At 39.7% G+C, this 27,466-nt stretch overlaps 1 protein-coding gene across 5 annotated transcripts in view; it reads left to right on the top strand.

Moving 5' to 3' along the window:
* PRKCD (protein kinase C delta) overlaps positions 1-27,466 on the top strand; it is a 2,080,121-nt gene that overhangs the window by 1,814,858 nt on the left and 237,797 nt on the right. For all 5 annotated transcript variants that reach the window (XM_044078172.1, XM_044078174.1, XM_044078171.1 and 2 more), the window contains one exon: positions 8,122-8,260. In XM_044078172.1, coding sequence (XP_043934107.1) covers positions 8,122-8,260 — 139 coding nt within the window. The remainder of the gene's footprint in view (positions 1-8,121; positions 8,261-27,466) is intronic.

Raw genomic sequence — 27,466 nt, 5'->3', positions numbered from 1 at the left:
AGATGCTAGGAGTTCATTTAAAACCTTCAATTTCTTTATCTGTCCTAATTAAATTTGCCCAGGGTTCCATTATTAATGTAAAAAGTAGTGGTGATAAGGGACAATCTTGCTTACTTCCTTTGGTTATAGGAATTTTTTGTGAAATACTAGTACCAATTTTAATATAAGCTTGACCATCTTTATATAAATATGTGATAAGGTTTATAAAGCTGTTTGAAAATTTTAACTCGTCCATAAATGAAAATAAATAATCCCAGTTAACTGAGTCAAAGGCACAGTTTGTATCTAGACTTACTAATGTAAGGCTTTTGTTTAATTTTTTTTTTTGCAGATTAAGTCAATGTAATAGTTCTTTTTATATTATTATATGTATTTCTATTTGCAATAAAGCCTGTTTTATCTTCATCTAATAGTCTTTAACCTATCTGCATATATAGAGATAAACATTTTATAATCAATATTTAGTGAGACTGGCCTATATGAAGAACATTTTGTGGGATCTTTATTAGGTTTCACCATTGGAGATATAAAGGTACATTTCCAAGAGGGTGGGGTAAGAAAGTTGTTTTGAGAAATAGTATAAACTTTATGGAGTAAATTTAAAGCTGTTATATGCATAGTTTTATATATTTCAGGAATAATACCATCATTCCAGGTGCTTTATTTTGTTTTAATCTACTAATTTGATTTTGAATGTTTGTAAAGTATATGAGTTTATATATAACTGCTGATTGCTCTTTTGATAATCTATTCATAGTATATTTGGTAATAAATGCTTTAATCTCTTTTTTTGAATCTATCATCTGAGATTTTTGATTAATATTGAGAAACAAATCTCTAAATTCTGTTAGTATAGTCTGTAAATCAGAGACCATCATTCTTTTTGGGGGGAATAAATTTCAGAAAAGTTTATAAATTTAAATTTCTCTATACTAATCATTGTTTTATGGTTCAATATTTCCATGTACCTATTATTTAGTGAAATGATTTCTTTTTTTTTTTCATTACTATCCTTATGTCCTATATTGAGTTTTAAATTATCTAGTTTGGATTGTATGTCTTGTAATTCCTTATTCCATAATTTCCTTTTTTATTGTACCAAGAATTTTCCCATATAGGTAAGCTTTTAAAGCATCCCATATATAAATATCAGATATGTCTTCTGTAGTATTTAGAATGATAAAATTTTGTAATTCTGAGGAAAGAAAATCTTTTAAAGTCCTTTAATTTTGTAATATAAGCAGGGATTCTTTTAATTTGAATGCTGTGAGTTGTATTAATTATTATCTCATAGGTTATAGAATTGTGATCTGATAAGGGGGCATGACATTACTTTTTTAGATAGGCAACTAGTTAATTCTTTAGAAATAAAACCTCTGTTCTAGAATGAGTATTATGTCTGAGTGAGTAGAATATTTAGGGTAATGAATTTGTTTCTGCAAAATTATTAATATCTTTCAAAAGATATGTCAGTAAAATCCTTTAATAGTTTATCTGAAGCAGAAATCCTCCTTTTCTGTCTAATATTATCTAATATACACTTAAAGTCACTGGCTATTATAATATTACCTTTAGATAAATTGACAATCTGATTTAAATGTTGTTTAACTGTATCCGTCCCTATACTTAGTAACCAATAAATGTTTAGAAGTGTAAATACTTTCTTATTCATTTTAATTCTAGCAGAGTAAAACATTCCTTTATCATCTTTATATTCGATATACATAGATACACAAATACATGCATCTGGAACATTTCTCCTCGGGCCTCAGCTGAAAATTGGCTTTGTTCCAAGTCGGACTTTCCCAGTTAACAAATGTTAAATAAAATAAAAATAAATAAAATAAAAATAAAAATATATATATACTTCTAATATCTTGGTGTTCTGAACTTATTGTTACCATATAAGTTTTAGTATCAAGCTTGGCTATATCTTCTGATATTAAGTGTGTTTCTTGTAAGAAAATTAAATGTGATTTTTGTAATTTCAGGTATTTAAATAAGGTGGTCCTCTTGTTAGAGTTATTTAAACCATTAATATTAATTGGCATACCTTTTAAAAGATGCATGTATGATTATTTAATTTAAATATAAATTGACCATTAATGTTTTGTGTGTATAAAGATGTTTAAGAAATTATATCAGGAACCTTATAAATATTAGAAAACAACAGTTCAAGTAATAACCAACCAGTATTATTTTTAAATATATTAATTTAGTGAACGTCATTAAAAAATATAATAAACATTGAACATATACATGTAGAAAATCATATTCACCCAAACCCTTTCTGGAGTATAAAACTCCTAATTTGAGTAGCATTAACCACCCAAATTAACCATCTGCCAGATAGCAGCAAATCAGCTACTGTCAGCGTAACTATTTTCTTGAATGTATTTATATATTTATATATCAAAAGAACTCTTCAATATTTACAGTAAACTAATCATATAAACTGTAACCTCAAGGTTTAGTACTTAATCAAATACACATATAAAGATTAAATAAATCGGAATAAAGTTTAAAATATTTTCAATAGTTCCCAACCAAAAACATTAGTAATTTGTCAAATTGAAAATATAGATTTCAATCATTTGTAAATGTTTCAATATTGATATCTAAAGAATCCGTTTACTAATCAATAAGAATGAATTGCAGTTGTTAATAAATGAAACTGGAGTCTGATAATAGTATAGAAATCCTTGTTAAAGAGCAGTCATCAACTTTGGTATCAAACTGAATATAACAGTATTTTCAGTGGGGGAGAACGCATTATGATTTAATAAGAGGACTCTGATAGATTTAGTGTAAACAAACCACCAATACTGGTAATATTTAAAACCTTTGCAACAAGTATCATTAAGCAGTTATTTATCAAGCCTGCATATATGATTATACTATGTTCCACTGAGTTGTTGCATATCCATACAAGCTAGTGACAAATACTTTTAGCTGGATACAAATTGTGTTTTTTTTTTAAACTGTATATGTTAAACATTCAGCAAGCTGTTTGTCTTTTATTATAAGAACTAAATCTGTAAGTGAGTTTTACTGAGGATATATATTGTAGGTTAGACATCACTTTCATTCAGATACTACAATAGGTTTTGAGCAGAATTCAAAGATTTGCCTACTTCTAAAATATAGCTTATAAATCATTCAGCAGTATAAAAGCTTGTATGAAGTAACAGAAATGTCAACATTTCTTAAAATAAAATTATATAGAAACAGTATATTCAAGAGTAAGGGGCTGCGGTGGTGGTGCTGCGGTAGCATTGTCGCCTCACAGTAAGACGCTGTCTGTTTCGATTCTCAGCTACAGCGTCTTCTGCGTGGAGACATGCGTGAATGGGTGTACCTTCGTTGAAGGTTGTGCGTCAGGGCTGGCAACTCACCACGTAGAAATCTACCTGCCAATCATTAGCGGACCGGAGTTCCGCTGTGGCGACCCCTAACCGGGAAAAGCCAAAGACACAACATATTCAAGAGTAAACAAATGTTGATTGAATGCCCAGACATTTATCTTTACTTTGAAATAAAGTGCAATCGGCATGTTATATAAAACAAGTACTGGATTTTGCCTTTTTTGCAACCAAAATTAATCTCAGATAATCCTGGAAAATATACTTGTCCTTACAGACCAAGAATTATATACATAAATATACTTGCATGTATGTGTGTAAGTGTTCATATAATGGAAAAAGATTTAAATTGTATATGCTTCACTATACCATACTTGAAAGGCAAAGCCCTTCTCCTGGTTTTCAGTAAAAAAAAAAAAAAAAAACTGTTTAGCATAGTTTTTTTTTAAACTATCTAAAGGTGTCATTCTAGAAGTTTAATAACTCACTTCTTTGATTTTATAGTCACTCGCCACTTTCCGATTAGTATAGATGCTTATTCTTATTTAAATGTGATGTAGAGCCATGTAAAATTTTCTTTGGCTTGTATCATTCTTTCCTGCTTATGCAACCTCAGATCAGAGTTCAAAGTTCATTGTGTGACGTGTCACTCACTTATGATTCTCCTGTGAAACAGTTCAGCATCCCGATAGCTCACAAACTGTTTTTTTGAGCTCCCAATGAAGAAACATGAAGAACAAGACCTTGAGTGGGAATCTGTGAGTAACTTAAACTCTTTGTGTACTGAAGTATCTCGTGCCACTGTACAAAGCATGAAAAGAGTTTGTTTTAAAACCACCAAAAACCTTAGTAAAGCAGTCCGAGAAGCAAACGACCATATCATACTTATTCCACTTCCAAAAACATAGAACTTTTGTAGTTTAAGCATTAAATTAAGCAAAACCCTGTCAATAATAGCAAGTAAACATCATTACAAACATTGCCATCCCTCCCCTCCCCACATCACATTCATTTCTTTTTTTAAAGTGAAAGAAAAGCTTCATTCAGTATCTAATGTTGTATCTTTCGGCTTTTCCCAGTTAGGGGTCGCCACAGCGGAACTCCTGTCCGCTAATGATTAGCAGTAGATTTTTACTTACCGAGTTGCCAGCTCTGACGCACAACCTTCAATGAAGGTACGCCCATTCACGCATGTCTCCACACAGAAAACGCTTTAGCTGAGAATCGAACAGGACGTTTTACTGTGAGGCGATAATGCTACCGCAGCACCACCACAGCAGTTCATTCAGTATCTAATAGCAGAGTAATATACATTGCTCACCTGGGAACAAGACCAAAGTTAATTCTTTGAGAAGTATATAGTATACTTGTTCAGAGATTTCAATACACAGATTAAATGACATATAAGGTTAAATAGTTCAAATGATTATTAATTTTTTCAGCTTTTACTTCTTTTCTGAGGTTTTCCAAGAACCATTTTCAGCTATTCTTTTTAAGCTTGCGTTTGCCCACTCCATTTCTTCAATTTTATCAAGAATTTTATTTGTTTAATAAATGAAAGAGCAGCATCCAAACCTTCAAGTATTTTTGGACTATCTTGTAGAAAAATTCTCAGTCTAGCCGGGAATAACAAGTGGGTTTTTATTTGACATTTTTTTAATTCTTTAATTAAAGGCAAAAAGAAGTTTCCTTTTAGCTGTAACCATAAGAGAGTAATCATTGTCAAAATGAATAGTATTGTCTTTTATTTTAATGGGAGACTTAGCCCACACTGTTTTGAGGATCATTTCTTTGTCATGTGAAGACAGAAATCTCACAATCACAGACTTAGAAGAGTTACTCTTACCATTTTTAGATGTTACTAGAGATAGGTGAGCTCTTTCTATGCCATATGATAAAGCTTCTGGGAGATCCAGGACTTCATGGTTAAAAAGCTTACTAAGTTGTTACCTTCAGTGTTGTCAGGTAATCCAAAAATTCTAATATTATTTCTTCGAGATGGGTTTTCTAAGTCATCCACCTTTGATTGTTGTAGGGTATTCTATGTTTTCACCCTCTTGTATTCTACTGTCCATGTCATTAAGTGATTGTTCAATACCAGAAATTTGTGATTTCTGTTGTAGTAGATCCTCATGTAGAATGTCCATTTGTTTAGAGCAGTTCTCTTTAAAGTTCTCAAGTTTTAAGTCCGTTTTGTCAATTTTCATCAATAAGTCTTGAATGTTAGAGAGTAGGGATTGTAGTTATTTTTTAAGTGATGCTTCTTGATGATTAGCTTTAGTAAAGCTCATTTTGAAATCCAATGATGAGTGAAGCAATTATCCAGTATTTTTGACAGGAAAAAATAAAATTCTTTAAAGATTTTTATATACTATCCTAAATTAACTTTAGTAGACTCTAGTGGTATAAAAAATATCTTTTAGGATTGTTTTAGTCAAAAAATCCTGTCATAAAAATGTTGAAGAGACAAAGCTGAAAAGAACTGCTGCTACTCACAGCACAACTTGGCCACATTGTCCTGGAACACATTTGTTAATTGCCATTTAATAGGGCAACTCGCTGTATTACATAGGAGCTGATTATGATGTGTTTAATTGCACAGCTATAAAATGATGTCACTATCTTACTTTTAATCAAACAATCTTGTTTGTGTTTATGTATGATTTATAGAAGGCGATACATGTGCTTTAAGCTCAGTAGAATCAGCATACTTTAACATCTTTAATCCACAAACACTCATGAAAATTAACAGCAGTCTGTAATTCACAAACCAAACCAACACCAAGACCAGTAATGCTTGTACAGCATTATGAGATAATATTATTGTTAATACTATTGTTAATTCTTATGTTCAGGTCATGATTGTTGTTTATTACTTTTTGATATAATTAACTTTGTATTGTATTTTATATCAATAATTACGTGCACTTAAGTATGTAATAAGAAAGTATACTTGACTTGAAATATATGTGACTTTAAAGCATATTTGACTGAAAGCATATTTGACTTGAAGGTATTTTAGTTTTAATATTTTTATATATAGAAAAAATACTGGGTAATTACTTTAAGAATTGATTGATAAATTAATGAATGAAGTTAATAGAATAATTGGTGTTGATCAACTTAATTTTTTTGTATAAAAACAGTTGGTTGCACTTTATATTTGTGATCCTTTGAAGGCGAAAGGCCGAGGCACCAGATCGCAATAAAGAAGCATTACTGGTCTTGGTGTTGGTTTGGTTTGTGAATTACAGACTACTTTAACATCTTGTCTGACAATTTTGTTACTAATATTATAAACGTCAAGAACTATCTTAACTTACAACATTTTTTTTTTATTTTTATTTATTTTTTATTTAACATTTGTTGACCGGGAAAGTCCGACTAGGTTCCACAGATCCTGTTTTCAGCAGAGGCCCAGGGAGAAACGCTCCAGAAGCATGTCTTTAGAACATTTACTGTATATACTGTTGATAATCAATATAGTGTTATTGTGTTCAAGCCAACAACCTGTAATTTTGTTTACTATTGCTGCAACTTTGTAGCAACTTTGTAGATCTATTTATCATGTACATGATGTGGAGCATTTCTCCACGGGCATCCGCTGAAAAAGGACCTGCGTCCAGTCGGAATTTCCTAGTAAACAAATGTAAATAAATGTTAAACAAATTTAAATCAATCAATAAAAATGCTTGGTACACATACTCATATGCAGTGCTGTGTGAAACATAAAAAGCAACTGCAAATGCAGTAATAAAAATGAACTGAATTTATGTTGAAACCACTTCCTTTGCTGATTGACTATTTAACATGTCAACTGAGTACATCATGTTGTAAGAGCTGAATATGATGTTTTGTGCAGTTCTGCAGCTGTACAGTAATGCTACTACTCCTACCTTAAACAAAAAATGTGTGTCTGTGTGCACATAAATATTATTTGTTATGACTGGCAGAAGCAGTCTAATCCAAAGAAGTACTTATCACCTTTTTTAATAATTGATTATTTCTTTATTAATGGAAACTATCTAATCAGACAGTTTTTCTTTTTTCCAATAATTGATTTTTTTATTACATACACCATATACTCATGTTTCTTTATTTGTTTTTGCTTGGAGGGCCATTTTATAAGTGGTATAAGACACTTCAGCATGTAGTGCAGTGTCTAGAGGTACTCTGCACAAATGTGTTGCTTCTTAATATGCACCAGGGCAAGCTCTGATTGGATAGCAGACTATACCTTGCCATGTTTTATTCATTACATAATGCTGTGTTTCTTTTTATCCTCTTTTAGAATAGTGTTGGTAACAGAATGTTTATTGTTAGTGCACCCTTTTTACTGGGAATGTTTACTTTTATTGGAAGTTAGAGATTCTCAGAAGTTATTTAACCCTTATGTCCTACCCACAAATTAGTTGGTGGTACATTTCTTTTGTTCTTGTTTGGTCTCCAGAAAAGAAAATGTCAAAGGCATATGTTGCACTCTGTTTTATAAATGGGATCCTTTCAATGGCTGTGGCTTAAGATTGTATGTCTTTGTACGCATAGCAATATTTGATTGGTAAAAAGATCCTGCCAGAGAAAGGTGTCCACTTGGCGGTTTCCCTCTTGAAGTGTTGGACTCCTGCAGCAGTAACTATGTTATTCAAACAAGATGTGGGGAGTATAATTGCATAATTTAAGCTGTGTACCTCACACAGCTTTATTCAAAACATCTTGTCTGTTTTTTGCCTTATGTGGAATATTTTTGCTTTCACCATAGAGACCTTAAATTGGACAATGTGATGCTGGACAAAGATGGGCATGTTAAAGTAGCAGATTTTGGAATGTGTAAAGAGAACATAGCTGGAGAAAATAAAGCAACAACATTTTGCGGTACACCAGACTACATTGCCCCAGAGGTAGGTCTGTAAAATATTATGTACAGCACCTGAGGTTGTTCATTCTTCTTCTTTCGGCTTTTTCCCGGTTAGGAGTCGCCACAGCAGATCATCTGTCCGCTCATGATTGGCAGTGGAGTTTTACAGTGTCAAGTTGCCAGCCCGGCACCCAACCTTCCACAGAAGGCACATGCACGCTCACACTCACACCTAGGGCCAATTTAGAGTGTCCAATCCACCTACTGCATGTCTTTGGGATGTGGGAGGAAACTGGAGCACCCGGAGGAAACCCAAGCGACCACAGGGAGGACATGCAGACTCCGCACAGAAGGCACCCCAGCTGAGAATCGAACCGGAGAACCTCTTGCTGTGAGGCAGCAATGCTAACCACTGCACCACCGTGGCCACCCACCTGAGGTTGTTCATTAACCAGAATAAATTGCCTCATGCCATAAAGGTCAGTGTTTGACATGTGAAAATACATTGTATGATGTCTTATTGCATGATTTTGTTCATCAAATTATATATACAAACTATTTTGAAGTAATAGTTACTGTGCTTTTATTCAACAGATGAAATGCTTGACAGAAAAAAATCTGTTATGGTCTTTTTATGTTTGAGTTGAGTTATTTATGATGAATATTTAAAACATTTGTGACTTCGTTTTTTTCAGACACATAGATTTTGTGTACAACAGTTTTGCTGTACTCTAAATTGTATTTAGTTGATTTAGTATCCTTTGCTGAGCTGCTTCACTAGGAGAATATTCTGTAAGCTGATCATGCTGTGTATAAATAAATGTTGCTATTCATTATGCGTAACATTAAATGAATGAGACACGTTTTTTATATGTACTCAGAATAATAGTTTACTTTGGTGGGAAGTCAATGTATGCAGTAAATCATAACAGCTGGGCCCACACTCATTGTGTGCCTTCTTTATATTCCAGAATATTCATCAGAAATCCCTTTGTCTTTGACCATTGATGGTTTAATGTCATTGAACCTTGGCTGGTGTATGATGCACAACTCTATACAGTCAGTGTTGTTAGGCATTTCCTTTAGTTCTTTCTGCTCTCAGTGCTTCTCATCCTTTATCAGAGCTGGAAAATTTCAAATGTATAGTGCTGCAAACTCAACATTAAGGCCCCCGAGCTGGCGGAAAACAGTACTCAAGCCGCTGAATCACTTACAAATGCCTTCTACCAGCACCTGCAGGACTGCATGGATAAGGCAATCCCAAGCAAAACAAAGACTCTTTGTACCAAAGGCAAGCGTCCAGTCTGGTGGACCCCAGCCATAAACAAACTCTACAACAAAAGGAGGAAGCTACTACAAGATAGAGCAAAATCCTTAAAAGGTAAGACACCCTTGATCACTATAAGTAAAAAACTAAGAGCTCTCATAAAATCATCCAAAGCAAATTTTGAGAGAAAAATAGCTAAAGACTCAAAAGACAATCATAAGGCCTTCTTTAGCTATGTTAGAAACCTGGGAGGAAACTCCCAGATATGCTCAGAACTAGTTCAAAATGATGTGAAGATTACTGATCCTACAGACATTGCCAACATACCGGCTGACAGGTTCAGTGCAAACTTCTCCCCTCCCCCCCAAAAGGAGAGATATCTATACCAAGCGATTGCAGCCCCCCAGACATCTCCAACGCCCAAGTGAGAACTGCTCTCTCCAAAGCAAAAAACACAGCATCCATGGGACCTGATGGTGTCCCCGGCTGTGTGCTCCACGAACTCAACGAGGAATTAAACCCACAGCTAGGACAGCTGTTTAATCATAGTCTTACCTCTGGATACGTGCAGGAGTGGCGCACTGCAACTGTGGTCCCACTTCACAAAGGCGGTGCCTCCACCGACCCTGGAAATTACCGGCCCATTAGCTTGACAAGCCTTATCTGCAAAGCCATGGAGAGGATCATAATGGACCTCATAAATAAAGACATAGGGAATTTGCAGACTTTGGATCCATCCCAGTTTGGCTTTGTCAAAGGCAGATCATGCCTTCTAAACTTGGTTGACTTTTTGAAACAGTCACCAAAGCCATTGATGAGGAAAGGCAGTCCATACAGCCTACCTCGATCTGGCGAAGGCCTTCGATACAATACCCCACTCGGGTATCATTGAAAAACTCATCAGCTTAAATGTTAACCCATACATCACAAGATGGGTTGCAAACTGGCTGAGTTACAGAACCCACAGGGTCAGAGTTGCTGGCGCCATGTCAGACTCAAAGCCTGTCACAAGTGGTGTACCACAGGGCTCAGTCCTGGGCCCACTCTTGTTTGGCATCTACTTTTCCAAGTACAAGCAAACACAGGAGGGTTATGGCTGACAAAGTTTGCAGATGACTGCAAACTGGGCCATAGTAGAAAACACATCTGACACAGATATCCTTCAGAAGGGTCGCACAGAAACAGATAACTGGTGCCAGAGCCATGGCCTAAAGTTAAATGCCAAAAAATGCATAGTCGTACCCTTCGGGAAAAACAAGGTTACCCCTAGCTACCAAATAGGTGGCAATCCACTGAGCACAGAAGAAGTTATCAGGGACCTGGGGACCCAGGTTGATAGTAGTCTGTCATTCGACACCCATGTAGCTAAAGTAGTTAGGAAGACCTTCTACATTGCCCACCTTATCATGAAGGGATTCTCATCTAGATCAAGGGAGGTCATAGTCTCCCTATACTCATCACTCATCAGACCAATGATTGAGTACAATGCCCCATTCGGAATGTATCTGACCCGACACTTGCAGCAGCTGGAGAGGCCACAAAAGTTCCTCACCAAAAGGATAAAGGGTCTCAAACATCTGTCCTATGCTGCCCGACTGAAAGAACTTTAGCTCTATTCAGTCGCTTACCGCTTGCTCAGAGGTGACCTTTGCCTAACATACAAGGCCATGTCAAACCCAGATTTGATGAATATGCTTCACCTCAAAAAATCTAGATCCGTCAGAGCCACAAGGGCGGGAGACTTAAACCTCGACACGGCTATTAATAGGACGTGCTGGAGGGATAGATTCATCACCCAAAGACTCCCTATGCTGTGGAATAAAATCCCGGTATATGTGAGGCAGAGCACCTCGCTGGCCTTGTTCAAGAGAAATCTTGACCAATGGATGGGAGATCGCAGATATACCCCAGGGATTACCTCAGTGTCACTGCTCGACAGAGGCACAGCAAAATAATGGGTATAGGTCCCCATACTAAAGGGTGGCGTAAGCCACAAAACTATGGGCTAGGCTTGTAAATGCCCTCGGGCAGATAGCCTAGTATGAACCTATGAACCTATGAACCTATATCTTCAGAAAGTGTGGTGTTTTATTGTGATTATGGTTTGAATTTGCCCATTTGACAGGTTACTGCACTTTTTTACACATTTTACTGTGTGCTCCCCTCTATAGAGTTCAACGAATCTGTAAAAGGTGGAGGATATTATGATGAAGGTCTGCAAAGATACATTTTCAAAGTGAACAACAAAAGTTAATAAATCCACTTGTTCTGGTATTAATTTTGAGGAGGGGTACTAGTATTGAACCAAGTTTCAAAAACAGGGATATGAAATCATTTTTCGAACACCAAAAATTCTCCTCACTGAGATCTTAGCAGTGACTTTGCTGATACCTACACTGCCTATGATCATGTCAGATCCAAGGACCTCAATATTGGATAAGTCTGGTAAAGCTAGTTCCACACTGCCTACATTTAGTTCCGTCCCTAGCTTAATGTAGCTTCAATGGACTGTAAGTACTTGCAAAGGAGTATTTCATTGTAGTACATAATTGTATTCTAACACCAGGAGCCTACATACTGAGTTTTGTTGGACTATAGTCAATCTGTGGGTATGACGTAAACATGTAGATTTGTGCAGGAATCTGTAAGAGTTTAAGAGGTAAAAACGGAGAGAAAAAGAACTTTCCCCTAAGTTATCAAGTGACTGGGATGATATGTTGTGATTGCATCCATCCTCAACCCCTTTTTCCATTTTGCACATGGGGTCAGGGTGTCACTTCAGCAGTGACAGTCATCTTGAGCCAAGTTTTACACCGCCACATGGCTAGCCCTGTTGTGGTAGTTTATTCGTAACACTCACTCGCGCGCGCGCACACACACACACACACACACACACACACACACACACACACACATACTCACCTACACCCAGTTTGGAGTGCCAGTCCACTTAACTTCATGTCTTTGGAATGCGGGAAGAAACCAGAGCACCTGGAGGAAACCCACATGACTGCAAGGAGAACATGCAGACTTTGCACAGAAGGCACCCCAGCCGAGAATTGAACCAGAGAACCTCTTGGTGCGAGGCGACAATGCTAATCTTGGCCACCCCACATGTGATATGTTGTGATTGTTGTGACATAAATCCTTTCAGTCAGCATTCAGATAAGGAAAAGTTTTCCTCTGTGGAAATATTAAATTGTATGGGAGACTTTTTCACATGGCTCACAGGGAATTACTCTTATTCTGAAAAGAGATAAAAAATAATGGAGCTTAAGATAAAGTGAAGCTTAGTTGCAAGGGTAGTAGATGTCTGGAGATGGAGTAGTTTGTAGAGATGGGATCCTAATAGTAGATTAGATCTTTGTTTATGGGTAGCCATTTGGCTTTTTATAGGATGATACAGTGATGCTTACTGAGGGGTGAGTTTGTAATGAATCGGCAGATGCTGTTAGAGATTGTGTGGTGGTGTTTTTCTTGGAGGAGGATGTGAAAATTGGTAGTCCATATTCTAAATGAGTGAGGCGAACTCATTTGCCTGTGGCTGCTGTGGCTGGTTGAGATAGAAAGGGGAGATTTTTTTGCCCAGAAGAGGAAGGAATTTATTTTTGCTGTCAGTCTATGTGGAAATTGAAGCCAGGAGACTGATCAAGCCATACTCCTTTGTATTTGAAGGTGGAGACCATTTCTTTGGCATGGTTTTGTAAGTCAAGGATGGTTAGAATCAGGTACTTGATGAATTTTCTGTAGAGTTCCTCTGAACATAGTTTTGGTCTTGGAGTGGTTATGAAGTAGTTTTTAGTTTGTAGGCCATCACTGGAGCTCATGAAGTCTGACTGGAGTTTGGAGTGAATGTTGATGTGAGAGCAATGACCACATAATCAGCATAAATGCGGAGTGGGAGATGGGGTAGTTCACAATGAAGTTTGATAATGAATGTGAAGAAGAGGAGAGGTGTTAGGAATGGCTCCTTGTGGTACAGCTTTGATGAAAGGTGCAGGTTCTGAATGAGAGAATCCTATTTTAGCTATGAAGTATCTGTCAGTGAAGATGTTTTTAAGTTATGGAGTGCTGTCTAAGCTGGTACTAATTTCAAATAGTTTGTTTAGAAGATAAATGCTGTCCATCCCCCATCCCTCTGGGTATGTCAGCCTGCTGGAAATAGAAGCTTTGTATCACCCAGTTTTCACTATAGAGTGAATGTGTTGGCTGTTTGGGCTCTGTGATCTCAAATCATTTTTGTTTCTCTCCTTTTTCAAATCCACTCCAGTACCCATTAACCTCACTCTAAAACTTATCTATAACCAAAAAAGAAAAAAAGACTAACTACTGACAATGTTCCCTAGTATATCTAGTCTTAGTACCTGATGGCATTGCCAGTCCAGTATCTGTAATATGAAGCAGACCCGTCAAACATTCCTGAGTCACAAACATATGGAAAGCCTCTCCCTAGTCCTCAGATCTGAGATGAAAAGAGCCCTTGCAACTACCCAGATGACCCAAGTTTGATTAACAGCATGGGCACTGGAGGAGTTCAGCCAGGAGGATGGAAATGAGCTGCTCATGCTGGCTCACCCATCTTGGGGTAAGGGAGGTTGATCTAGCTTGCTGCTTGGATAATACCTAGAGAAGGCACTTGATGTTGCTTCTGCTTGAATAAGCCTACAGAGCACACTGTACTACCAGTGCATCACATATGTTGGGACACCATATGTGGCAGCACACATATTGCCTAGATGATTCAACATTAGTGCAGATCAAGAAAGCCACTGAGGGAGGTTTCACAGGAGTTGTGTATGCCATTCCAATGGACCTGGAAGCTGACTTGCTGTGTACCACCTAGTTTCTACCAGAGAGGGAATGCTTGGATTTTTTGGGCTCCAAGAGCTGGAACACGTGCATTGCAGGATTCACATAATCTGGGGATGTGTCTGATCCTTACACCCACCCCAGATAGAATGAATGACTGAGTGAGTGAAGGTAGAGAATCCATTAGGCAGATCCAGCGTCCAGCAGAGGTAAGGGATGGGGGTTGGGGAAAATATGGAAGCCTCATTCATTATCCAAGTTCTCAGTATTTTCCCATCTTTCTTTTTTAACACCTTTAGTGAATTATCACTTGTGACATAGATAAACTTACATTTATATAAAAGTAATCAAACCATATTAGCAAGTTCCCATTCTCTGTATCTGTATGCTGATATCAGTCCTTGATAGGGAAAGCAATCACTAGCCTGCAATCCAAATATTCTTCTTGGCCTCTTATCATTCTATTACCTTTCCTTCTTTAATTATTTGTTCCCAGTACCTTGGTTCCTTTGCCAGCTTCCTAAAGTAAATTCCAGGTCCTTCATGTCTATTCTCAATACCCCTAATTGCAGTCATCCCTATCGATAGAATCTCCTTTCTCTATTTACATGTTGGCTTAGTTCTCTGCATACTTTCTGCTGTTGTGTGAATATAATATTCTGTATGATTGTTACTCTCCTTAAAGATCTGTGTCCAAAATTCCATTTTTTTCCTTATTTCTTGAATTAACCCACTGCTTCATCATCATCATCATCATCATCATCCCTTTCCTGTTTGAATTGTAGCTTTCTGCTTGTGTTATGTATAAGAGTCTTAACTGTGCAGCTCTGAAATATCCCTTCAAGTCAGGTAGTCCTAAAGCGTGTTCTGTTGGGAGGATCATCTTATCCCACCTGACTCTTGCCCTCTTCCCAAGTAAACTCCAGCAACTGTTTATTAATTAATGTGCACAACTTCACCTCTGGTTGATAAAAATACACCTGACCTGTGTATAAAACTAAATGAACTAAAAACATCCTTTTTATCTTGCTGTCCATAACCATAGACAAGAGCATTCAGTTTCTCAGTTTTTGTATTATCTTTTGTTTAGTCTCTTTCCATGTATCTTTAGCTGCCATAACCGAATCCTTTGTAATCTGTACTCTTAAATACTTGATTTTATCATGTCTCCATAAAGATGGGTATCGCTGGACCAATCCACATGTGGGTACATAGTTTATAGCTATAGCCTTTGTTTTATCTTCATTAATTTTATATTTAAAAAAAAAAAATATGGAACTGTCTCAGAATATTCCACAACACCGAGATGTCCTTTTCTGGTTACGTCAGCTATAAAATAATATCACCTACAAATAATGCCAATTTTTCTTGAACACCGCACCAATTATTTCCTTGAATTTCTGAGTCCATTATTTTCTTTGCTAGTGGTTTTAAATGTAATGCAAATAACAAAGGGGAAAGAGGACACCCCTGCCTGGTTCCTCTGTTCAGGCACACTGCATCAGAGAGGAGCCCCTCCCGCTTTTATTTTTGCCTTCAATCCCTCATGTATTCTTCTAATTAATCTTATTATGGTATGAGGGAATGCAAATGCTTCTGTTACCCTACTCATAAAATCTCAGCTTACTCTATTGAATGCTTTCTGTGCATCAGGACCCACCAAAAACAGCTGTATTTTCTTACATTCTGCTTCCTTCTGGATCATCATTGATCTGTTAATGTTGGCAAATGTTTGCCTCGCGTCCACAAAACTATATTGGTCTGTTTCTATCAAGTTTGGCATCACCTTTGCCATTATTTTAGCCATTATAGACATAAACACTTTATTCTATATGAAGCTGAAACAGATGGGTCTTTACTGTCTTTAGGTGTTACAGCTACCACAGCTTTCATTCAGGAAGTTGGTATCTCTCCTCCTTTTAAAGTACTGTTAAACCAAACCTTACAGATGTTTATTACTTTCTTCCCTCAATGGAATGCCATCTGTTTCTAGAGACTTTCCTGTAGATTAGTTATACATCATCATTTTATCTCATCTCTTCCTGTCTTTGTTAGTTGTTGAGCCTCATCTACCTCTAACCTTGGCATATTTAAGTGTTTCTTAAATTTCTATTTATGTATTTTCTTGATTTCACCACTTCTCTGCTTTATACAAGTTTTCATAACATTTCTGAAATAACTCTAATACCTCTACAGGATTTCTGGTAATTTTTCTTGTTATAGGTTTCCTAAGTTTGGCAACCACCCTTTCTGCTTTCAGTTACAGAATTCATTGTGCCAAAAGTTTTTGTGCTGTAGACTCATTATTAAAAAACAGTTGCTTAACAGTGATCTTTCTGAACTCATGCATTCATATTATCCAGGTGCTCCCTTATTCTCTATTTAACACTCTGCAATTGTGCTTCCTTTTGTTCTGTGAGATTTATGCTATATAACCTTTGTCAGCCCCTCTAAATAATTCTTATTACTTCTTAACCAGATCTCTTTCTTTTATTTCTACCCTATTTTTAAACTCCAGTTCATTTTATCCCACTCACTAGCTGCAACTTCTGGAGTACTTTCTATCTTCTGAAGAAAGCTGAATACTGCAGCTTGAATCACACATCTGCCTCTTGATTCCCTGATTGCCAGAATAAATTTGCTTCTCTTCTGCCCGATGTACAGTGAATAACCATTTTCCACAAACACTCTACTCTCTCCAACTTTTAATACTTTGCCCTTTTGCCACAGTTTTGTTAGGGTCAACTTCTTCTTCTCATATGTTTGGAGCTTTACTAACATGTTCATAGGTGTGTACTAGGCTAATGGCCTTGGAGCCTTTACAAGCCTAACCCATAGGATTACCCTGGCATTGTACCATCCGACCTTAGTTGCCAGTGCCTCTGTCGAGTAGAACCACTGGAGTGATCCCCTGGGTGCATTTTCTATTTCCCATCCACTCATCAAGATTTTTCTTGGAGAGGGCCAGTGAACTGCTCTGTTTGACATGTATGGGAAGTCTATTCCATAGCATGGGCAGTCTCTGGGTTATAAACCTGTTCTTCCAGCATGTTCTGTTGATTGTGGTAATGGGATTGAGGTCTCTAGAGCATGTGGTGCAGAGGGTTTGGGAGTTCTTTAGATGTAGCATTTCTAACAGAGCTGGGTCAGACATGGTTTTGTAAGTCAAGCAGAGATCGCCTCTAAGTAGGCGATATGAGATAGCGAATAGTTGGAGTTTTTTGAGTCTGTCCATATAGGACAAGTGTTTAAGGCCTAGGATCCTCTTTGTGAGGTACTTTTGTGGCCTCTCCAGCATAGCTCTCAACCTTCCATCTTCAAAATGAGGAACACTAGCCCTTATAATATGGAACAAATGGGCAAAATGTGGAACATATACTAATGGCTTACTAACAACTTCAACTAGGAAGGTCGTAGTATGGTTAAAATATGCTGGTTTTACTTATAAAGAAGATCTTTGAATGAATTAATATGATTAATTTCTATTTAGCATGGATTTCACTTAAATGAATTCCTAACACTGAATGTATGACAGACTCTTTCAGTGTGGAACTTCGAGGAACATGAACTCTTTAAGACCCCAAATGAGGTACGTTCCTCATAATGAGGTACACTTGAGAGGTATGCTAGTTGTTCCACGTGTCTAGTGAGGTACATGCCAAATGGGGCATTGTACTCTGTTTGATCTAATGAGGGAAGAGTAGAGGGAGACAATGAACTCTTTCTTCCTGGATGCAAAACCCTTAGTAATGAGATGTGCCGCATAGAAGGACCTTCTGACCACCGTGGCAATGTGGTGGTGGTCAAAAGAGAGATTGCTGTCAACCTGCATTCCCAGATCTCTTATAATGCCTTCTGTGTTCAGTGGGCTACCATCGATGTGGTAATTCATGGGAACTGGGTTTTTCCCAAAGGGGATGATGACATATTTTTGGCATTGAGCTTAAGGCCATCATTCTGACACCAGTCGTTGGTCTCAATGAGGCCCTTCTGTAGGACGTCAACATCACTTGGGGAGTTAATAGTATCTCCCAACTTGCAATTGTCTGCAAACTTTGTCAGCCAGAGTCCCTTCTTGTTGGCCTGGACATCAGAGAAAGTAGATACCAAGCAGGAGAGGACCCAGGACCGAACCCTGTGGACTCCACTCGTGACTGGTAGGCAGTCTGACTTGGAGTCCAATACTTTCACACTTTGAGCCAGTTTGCACCCCACCTAGTGATATAGGGGTTGATGCCTACCTTAGTGAGTTTTTGTATGATTCCTAAGTAGGGAATGGTAACAAAGGCCTTGGCCAGATCAAGGTAGGCTGTATGAACCACCTTGCCTTCATCCACAGCTCTGGTGACTGACTCAAGTCAACCAGGTTGAGTAGGCATGATCTACTCTTCACAAAACCAAACTGTGTGGGATCCAGAGTTTGGAGATTCCCTATATCCTTATCAGGTCCATGATGATGCGTTCCATAGCTTTGCATGTCAGACTCATCAGGCTAATGGGGTGATAGTTCCCAGGGTCTGTAATCGCTCCTCCTCTGTGGAGAGGGATGACTGTAGCAGAGCGCCATTCGGTAGGGACAAAGCCTGAGGTGAGGCTGTGACTGAACAGGGCACACAGGTGAAGTGCCAATTCACTCTGTAGTTCATGTAGAGCACAGCCTGGGATATTGTCAGGTCCCATAGAAGCTGTATTCTTGGCCTTGGACAGTGCTATTGTAACCTGTGCAGCAGTAATACTGGGTGCCTGGCAATATACTGGTATTGTGATTGGTCCTTTGGGGGGGGGGGGGCAGGGTAAAGTTTGCATTTAATCTGTTAGCTAGTATATTGGCAATATCTGTTGTCTCGGTATAGGAGGTACCATTGTGCAGTAACTCAGAGCAAATCTGGCATTGCCATGGAGATTCTTTACATAACTATAGAAGGCCTTGTGGTTATCTTTACTATCTGCTGCAATTCTATTTTCATAGCTAGCTTTAGAGGATTTGATGACGGATCTCAACTTTTTGTTGAGGCTGATAAGGGAGTTTTTCCAGTCTTGGGACTTCACCTTATTCCGCATCAGTTTCCTCCTTCTGTTGTAGAGTTTGTTTATGGTAGGGGACCACCAGGTTGGCTTCCTTTTTTTGAAGAACATCTTGGTTCTATTGGGTATGGCGAGATCCATGCATTTGTGTATGTGTTCGTACATACATATATATATGGTGTATGATTCAGCAGGCATGCAAATATTCTCCATTTGCATGGGTGCTGTGACGTTAGCCACCTCTGTTTTTAGGAGCCCAAAGTTAGCTTTGGATAAGTTTTTCATAGTGGTTACCTTTGCGGGGGGGGGGGGGATGTGGATTTCCAAGGTGATTAGTTTGTGGTTGGATCTATCCAGGGAGGAATTGACTATTGGTGTAGAGCAATGGTCACCCATGTTAGTAATGACCAGGTCGAGGATGTTGCTACCTCTAGTGGGGGTAAGAACGAGCTGGTCTAGGGCAATGGAATTAATGAATTCCAGGAAACATTGGGCATGTGTATTGGCACATAAGTAGTTTTCCCAGTTAATGGAGGGAGAGTTGAAATCACCCAGTAAGAGTGTTAGGTTGGCCCCTAATTTTCTCCAGGGTGCTTAGGAACGTGGAGTGGGCCTCTTGGAACATGGTTGGGGACCTATAGCAGGTTATGACCTGAATCGCTGTCTTACCCAATCTTAGCTGCACCTGAAGTATCTCTGATGCGTTTTGTTGGGCTACCAGTCTGAAGGTGGGCACATCCTTTGTGAATATGGAAACACTACTGCCTTTGGAGCTTCGATCCAAGTTGTGGGGCCAGAAAGTGTGGAATGAGTTATAGCCTGGTAGTGCAGGGGTGCTTCCTGCTGCTTTGAACCAGGTCTTTGTTACAGCACAAATGTCAATGTTCTTTATTTTAAGGAGTGCTTTGAGTGAGTCCATTTTGAGATTTAGACTTCTAGCATTGAGCTGCATGACCCTCAGATTGCATTTGTTTGTAGCTGTTACGGTGGTAATTTGGTCTTTGTAACACCGCCTAAAAAAGGCACTATAGGGGTGGCAAGAGCCCTGGCCAGTATTCGGAAGCACAGGGGTGACAGATGCAGGCCATCTCTGGCAAAGCATTGAGGTCTGTCAATCATGTCATCCCAGGCAGACAGCCAGTTATTGAAATCAATAATTTTCTGCTTTTACTGTGGTATCATTCTGGGTGATGGTAGGATGCTGCTCAGGTCTAGGGTCATACACGCCTGTGCTACATAAACCGAGAGCTCCTCCATGTTTCTTTTCATGTAGTCCAGGGGGGTACGTCTCAGGTCATTCACATCCACATGTACAATGACAGAGTCATATTTGTACCTGTTGTTGAGGGACCTGAGTGCATCTGTTATGCGGCAGATCCTGGCACCTGACAGGCAGCTGACTATTACTTTCTCCTTATTCAACCTAGTGAGTGGGACATCAGTATGCCTCACTATCAAGTCACCTATGACTAGTGTGTTGGGCATGCTGTTTTACCTTGGGGGCTTTGGTTGAGTGACACACTGTTTAGGACAGTTATGTGTCTCGTGATTAGTGTTGTTTTGTGGTGGTCAAGTGCGTTTGGAGGTCTCTGCTGTTTGGGTAGATTTTTATTGATTGCCTCCGCATAGGTGGGTGTGTGGATTGTGTTTTTATGTGAAGGCAGTGCTGGTGTGTGTTCTGGAGAGCTATGCGTTCCATGTGATGTGGTGCAAATGTTCACCTTGTCCTCTTGACCAGCTATTCCGGTCTTGGCTGGAGAGTGTGTGGCTTCCACTTTGGATATATAAGTGTATCTCTCGCAAGTCTGAGTGTTGAGAGGTAAGAGGAGAGGGTTGTCAGTGTACATGAGGCAGTTGCTGCATTGCCTCTGGATCCACAAGTTCACCAATTTAATAGGAGAAAGCACAGGGAGCTGACCTTTAGACATGCCTGGAGGAGTGGGCATTAATAAGTACTGGAGCTGTTTCCTTGTAGAACGTTTAGTGCTGGTAGCACTTTTATGTGCTACAATAATTGCTACAAGAAGTCCAGTAAAGTGCTAGACTAATACTTAACAATGCAGTCTTCTGCCTTCTTACTTCTCAGATAGGCCAGGGAAGTTGCCATCTGCTTTCATTAGTATTGCTTTAGTATGCACATATCCATTGATGGTTAAGTTATGCTTTTTTTTCAATGTTGTTTAATATATTCCTTCTTAAGCATAATGCATTGTCTGCTACCACTGCCTGTACCAGCGTACATATGTGTGTATGTGGAGGTCATATTTCAGGTTGTCATCTATTGCAACTCCCATCAGTTTTATATGGGCACTACTTCAGTTTGCATATTGTTTAGGGATGGGATCTTAAAGTTATTTTTCTCTTGGGTTTTGGGTAGAAATAAAAGGAGTTTGGTTTTCTTTGGATTAAGGAGTTGGTGGTTACTGTTGCTCATCTTGTGTATTCAGATAAGACAGTGAGGCTTGGGTGTTCGTTTAACTTGTTTATTACACATAAACACATCATGATAGATGACTGGAACATAAAACCTAAACAAACTAACTGGCCGACTGCTACACACATACATGCTTTCACTCCGGCTGCTCACTCAAAATGGCACTCTTGCTTGCACATGCTCAATACTTATATGCACTTGCCCATAGACTGGAATGGCTCTTAAAGGTACAACACGCACTCTGATCTACATCCTCCCTCTTTGACTATTCTGTCATGCAAATGAAAATGACACTTGGATGAGCATGTAAATTACACAGACATATACAAACAATAACAATCATGTCCAGGTTGCCGCATATCTCGGACTAGGTCTTGAGATACAACCTGACCACATAATGTAATAATCAGAACTGGGTTTGGCAACAGGGACAGTCACTGGAGAATGTTCTGCTTAAGGATTTTCAGCGATGCATTAAGGAACATGAACAGACAATGAAATGTTCTCTGGAGCAGGAACATTGGACAAATCACTCTGAGAATTAGTCTCTTCATTACAGACTAGATGCTGTAACACTGGCTCGGACACCATTAGTAAATGTTTTCAATTCTGCCTGAATTCCATACCTTGTGACTTGATGTACAGTCACAATTCCTCACACAAAATGTTTCACAAATCCTATACGGTCAAATCCTTTTGCTGTCTGCTTCCTCACTATCTCTCCTTTTAATGGATTCAGCGGCCTGCTAGCTTTGTCATAGTAGGACTTTTGGGACAAACTCTTCTTTAGGAGTTGAGCTTTTACTACTTTGCTGTTTTTAGCACGTGGAATCAACAAATTCTTACTGATTGGTACTGTGGATGTTCTTCGTGTTTCACTGTTGCAGTCATCACACTTGGGTTATCTGCCTGCAGGTAGCCCTCAATCGGCCGAAATACCAGAGACTTAGTATTTCTGCGTCGGATGCTGTCACTTCTATGACGTCAGGTCGTCAGGGGTGTAAAAACAGGCAGCTGACACTACTACAACAGTTTTTCTTGCCGAGGAAGAGCCCAAAGTAGAAGCAGTTCACAAGTGCCACTCAGCCGCTACCTGAATTTTCATTTTCGAGTTGAATAATCCTGTACCCCATTGGGGATCCTTTTTTCTTGCTCTAAACCGATGTTAGAAAAAGTTAACAATTGTTTTGCCTGTGGAAAACAAATACCTCACAGAGATTTTCATTCTTACTGCGTCACCTGTTTAGGCCCAGACCACAACGTCCTTCGCTGTTGGTTTTGTGCTTCTTTTAACACCCGAACCATTTGTCGTCTGGTTATCTTTGTCGCTAAATTCTTTTGCTCTCGATCTCCGTATTTTGAAATGGCTTCAGTAAGCCATTCGACTACCAATCTTCCTAAAAAACACAAGGATAAAGATAGAGACAGACCGCATAGGTCCAAACTGCCGACGACTCTTCCGTTAAACTAGTCGCCAGTCTGCCGGTACTCAGTGAGACAACTTTTCAGTCCCTGATGCCCACTTCTGTGGATTCACAGGCCTCTGCTGAGACCAATTCAGGGACCGGTATGCCGTGAGATGCTTCTACGACTATGGAACCAGTGGATGTCTCTACCTTGGATGAGTCCTGAGCTGCTGTGCAGGCACCAACCCTTTAAGGAGTTTTTCATCCTACCGATGTTTGAATCAAACCGACGGCTTAATTTTTAACCAAAACTACTTAGGTCCAGAGTAGGCACTATGCCTAGAAAACTAACGACCAAAGCACATGCTCAGGCACCCATGTCACAAAAACAAATTCTTAGAATGGCTGAAGACCTTATTATGCTGATTAGGGGAAGCCAGCCTTCCCCTGCCAAGAGACAAAGAACCCAGTACCCTACAGGTTCTACAGACCAGGAGTCCGATGATTCTGTTCTTTCTGATTATGAAGACATGCCCTTATCCGCTTATGAGGATTCAGATGCAGAGGAATCCATTTCCTCTGCCTCCCCTCCAGAGGATTTTTCTTTTGGTGAAACCTTGCATACATTAAGAGAGAGCATTTCCATTGGGAATGCCAAGACTATCCTCAGTCCAAAAAGAGACTCCGAGAATTTTTAGAGTTGCCTCAGCACAGGCCCTTAGTTAAACCCCCTGTCCTGGATGTTGTGGATGATGTTTTTATGAAATCCAGGCTTACTCCAGACACTTTACCCCAGGTTCCTAGGTACCAGAATGGTACTACAGAGTACCTGATTCTCACAAGTTTTTTTTCAAGAATCCTGCTGCTGATCCAGAGATAATTTCCCAGGGACATAAAGGTATTAAGGCTACTACAGCCAAAAATCCTACCCCTTCGGACAGGGATTCCAGAAATTTGGACAGATGGTGCAAGAAGGTATATACCTCTGCAACTCTTGCTATCAAGGCCAGTTTCACATGCTGAAATACCAGCATCATATTATGGAACTTATTAAACAAAAAGTGGTAACCTTTCCAGATTGTGCAGAACATCAAGACTTGCAGAAGCTTATGCACTCTGCAAACCAAGTCAGTAGGCATACTTTGCAGTGTGGCTTTGATGCCCTAGAAGCATCTTACAGGGCAGCAGTCACTGGCTCTGTACTGAGAAGACATGCTTGGCTGAAAGAGCAGACCTTGCCAGACCATATCAAATCTAAATTACTAGACGCTCCTTTGAATAAGGACTGTTTGTTTGGCACCAAAGCAGAAGAAGTTCTTAAAAAGATGAAAGAAAAGGCTAAATCTATGCAAACTGTTAAAGAATTCCTGCAAGTGCAACCACCTAGATTCAGTAGGCATTGCCCTTCAAATCACTGGTCCTTTCCAGCCCCCTCCAGACCGTCCCAAACAAGACCCAGGGGAAACAGACCACCCAGACTACAGTTTCAGGATATGCAGAGATCTAAACAATGGAATGCCCCCACCCCTAAAGCAGGGAGTGGTAAGCCACCTCCTTATGGAAAAAGCTCACAATGACTTTGCAACTCTACTTCCCAGCCCTGCCCAATTAATTGTGCCCTAGGAAGAAAACTTGCCCCTCATGCAAAAAACTGGATGTCCATTACTCAGGACCGATGGGTCCTCAACATTGTATTTCAGGGGTACAAATTTTATTTCCATTCACTGCCAACCCCAAGTGGATTTTCAGACCTTCCTCCAAGCCAGTGGGCAGAGACTCAAACCAAAGTACATTCCCTGCTCAGTATCAGAGCTATTCAGCTTGTTCCAGTAGAACAGAGAGGCTAAGGATTCTACACCAGACTTTTCCTGGTACCTAGGAAAGATGGCTCTTGGTGCCCAATCCCAGATCTTTCAATTCTCAACACCTTCCTGGTGGGTACCAAAATTCAGGATGCTTACCCTGCAACAGCTTCTCCCTATGTTAGCCAAGGATGCCTGGTTAGTCACCCTAGACTTAAAAGAAGCCTATCTGCACATCCCATAAGGGAGTCATGCAGGAAGTATCTGCATTTCAGAGCAGGGTCTATGCATTATCAGTTCTCTGCACTTCCCTTTGGCTTATCTACTGCGCCCAGGGTATTCACAAAATGCCTGGCTCCAGCCATTGCATAGTGCAGGCAGAGAAAAATCCAAATTTACCTTTACTTGGACGACTGCCTGATTCAGGGGGATGAACAGTCAGGAATTGCTGCTTCAGCACCTGGCATTTGTAAAAAGCCTACTCACTTCACTGAACGAAACTACAACGAAAATAAATCTCAACTGGTACCCAGTCAAAAGATTGTATTCCTGGGAGCAAGCTTGGACACAACATCCCAGATAGCATTCCTCACTTCAGAAAAACAGGCCTTTCTGACAGATTACTTCAAACAAATGGCCACCAAACCCAGCTATCTGCAAGAAAAATGCTGCAAGCCCTAGGGTTCATGGCCTCATGTATTCTGCTAATTCCATATGCAAGACTGCATATGAGGAAACTTCAATGGTACTTAAAAAGTCTTAGGTGCCAGCATTCTCAGGACCTGGAAACACTCATTCCTATCATACCTTATCTAAGGACAGAGTTCCTTTGGTGGGCAGAAACATGCAACCACAAAAAGGGACTGACTTTTACTCTACCTCACCTCACCCTGACCACAGATGCATCAGACTATGCATGGGGGGCTCACATGGTCAGCAAATGCATTCAGGGCCATTGGAGCCCAAGTCAAATTCTCCTGCACATCAACCAAAACGAGATGCTAGCTGTACAGAATGCCCTGACAGCTTTCAGACACATACTCTTTCCAGGACAACTTCTAATAAAAACGGACAACAGCACAGTTATGTGGTACATCAACAACCAGGGGGGAACATGGCCCTGTGGAACACAGTCTTGGACAACTAAATCCATCCACAAGCTCAATTCCTGCCAGGCAAACAAAACTCACTGGCAGACAACTTCAGCAGAAATGTCCTAGACCCACATGAGTGGAAATTGGAGCCCAGCACCTTCAACCTTCTGATACAGAAATGAGGGACACCAGAGGTGGATCTCTTTGCCTCCCCCAACAACCACCAGTTAAGCAAATTCTGCACCAGGAACCCTCACAGCAGGGCCTGGAAGATGGATGCACTATCCTTTCAATGGGAAAACCTCTTAATCTGTCTTTCCCCCTCTGCCCATTCTCTCAAGAGTTCTACGCAAGATAAGACAAGACAGGCAGGACAATTCTGATTCCCCCAGACTGGCCACGCCAGCACTGGTACCCACTCCTGCTCAGCCTGACAATGGTGCCACCCTGGTACCTACACCAGACCCCAACCCTGCTTTCCCAGTAGGATGGACAGATTTTGCATCCACATTTGCAAGTCCTAAATCTTGCAGCCTAGCTTATTCCTTAAATACTCAACCAGCAACCCTAAGCAAACAGGTGCTGGATGTCATTCTTGAAGCCAGAAGGCCAAATACTAGGAAATCCTATGCTGAAAAGTGGAAAAGGTATTGCTCTTGTAAAGGAGCGGCCCTAGGTCATTTGGTGCCCTAGGCAAAACAGCTCCACGGCGCCCCCCCAACACATTACCTGGTGCCCCCATCCTGGTCTACCTACACCAAATAAATACTGGAAAAGTGCCCCTGCTACACCGGCGCCCTAGGCGGCCGCCTAGTTGACCTGTGCCTAAGGCCGGCCATGCTCTTGTATTCAATCTAAAGGAAAGGACACAGCACTGCCCTACTTACCTCTAATCCTGGATTACCTAGCAGAACTACTCTACAGAGGCCTATCCTTATCCTCTATTAAGATCCATGCCTCTGCCATCTCGGCTCATTACAACACTGAGCCACCACTATTCTCTTACCCTCTCATCAAACAGTTCCTGAGAGGGGCAAACAACTTAAGACCACCAAGGAGAGCACCCATCCCTGCTTGGGACCTTAACTTTGTACTGGAAAAGCTCATGCTACCCCCTTTTGAACCTGCTGCTTCAGCAAAGTTAAAATTCCTGTCTTGGAAAACAGCCTTGCTTCTCTAGTCATCACTTCAGCTAGAAGAGCATCTGAGTTACAAGCACTGATGGCCGTGGAACCATTCATTATTTTCCATGCTGCTAGGGTTTTCCTCAGGATTAACCCTTCCTTTATGCCTAAAATGGTGTCCAATGTGGCTCTTAATCAATCCATCCATTTGCCTACCTTCTTCCCTAATCCTCAGAATAAAGGGGAAAGGATCCTGCACTCTTTGGACATGCACAGACAGCTCAGGTT

Source organism: Protopterus annectens, chromosome 7.part0, assembly GCF_019279795.1.
Source record: "Protopterus annectens isolate FY-2018-M chromosome 7.part0, PAN1.0, whole genome shotgun sequence".
Lineage (NCBI taxonomy): Eukaryota > Metazoa > Chordata > Ceratodontiformes > Protopteridae > Protopterus > Protopterus annectens.
Note: the sequence above shows the minus strand (reverse complement) of the source record. Positions and strands in the feature narration are given on the sequence as shown.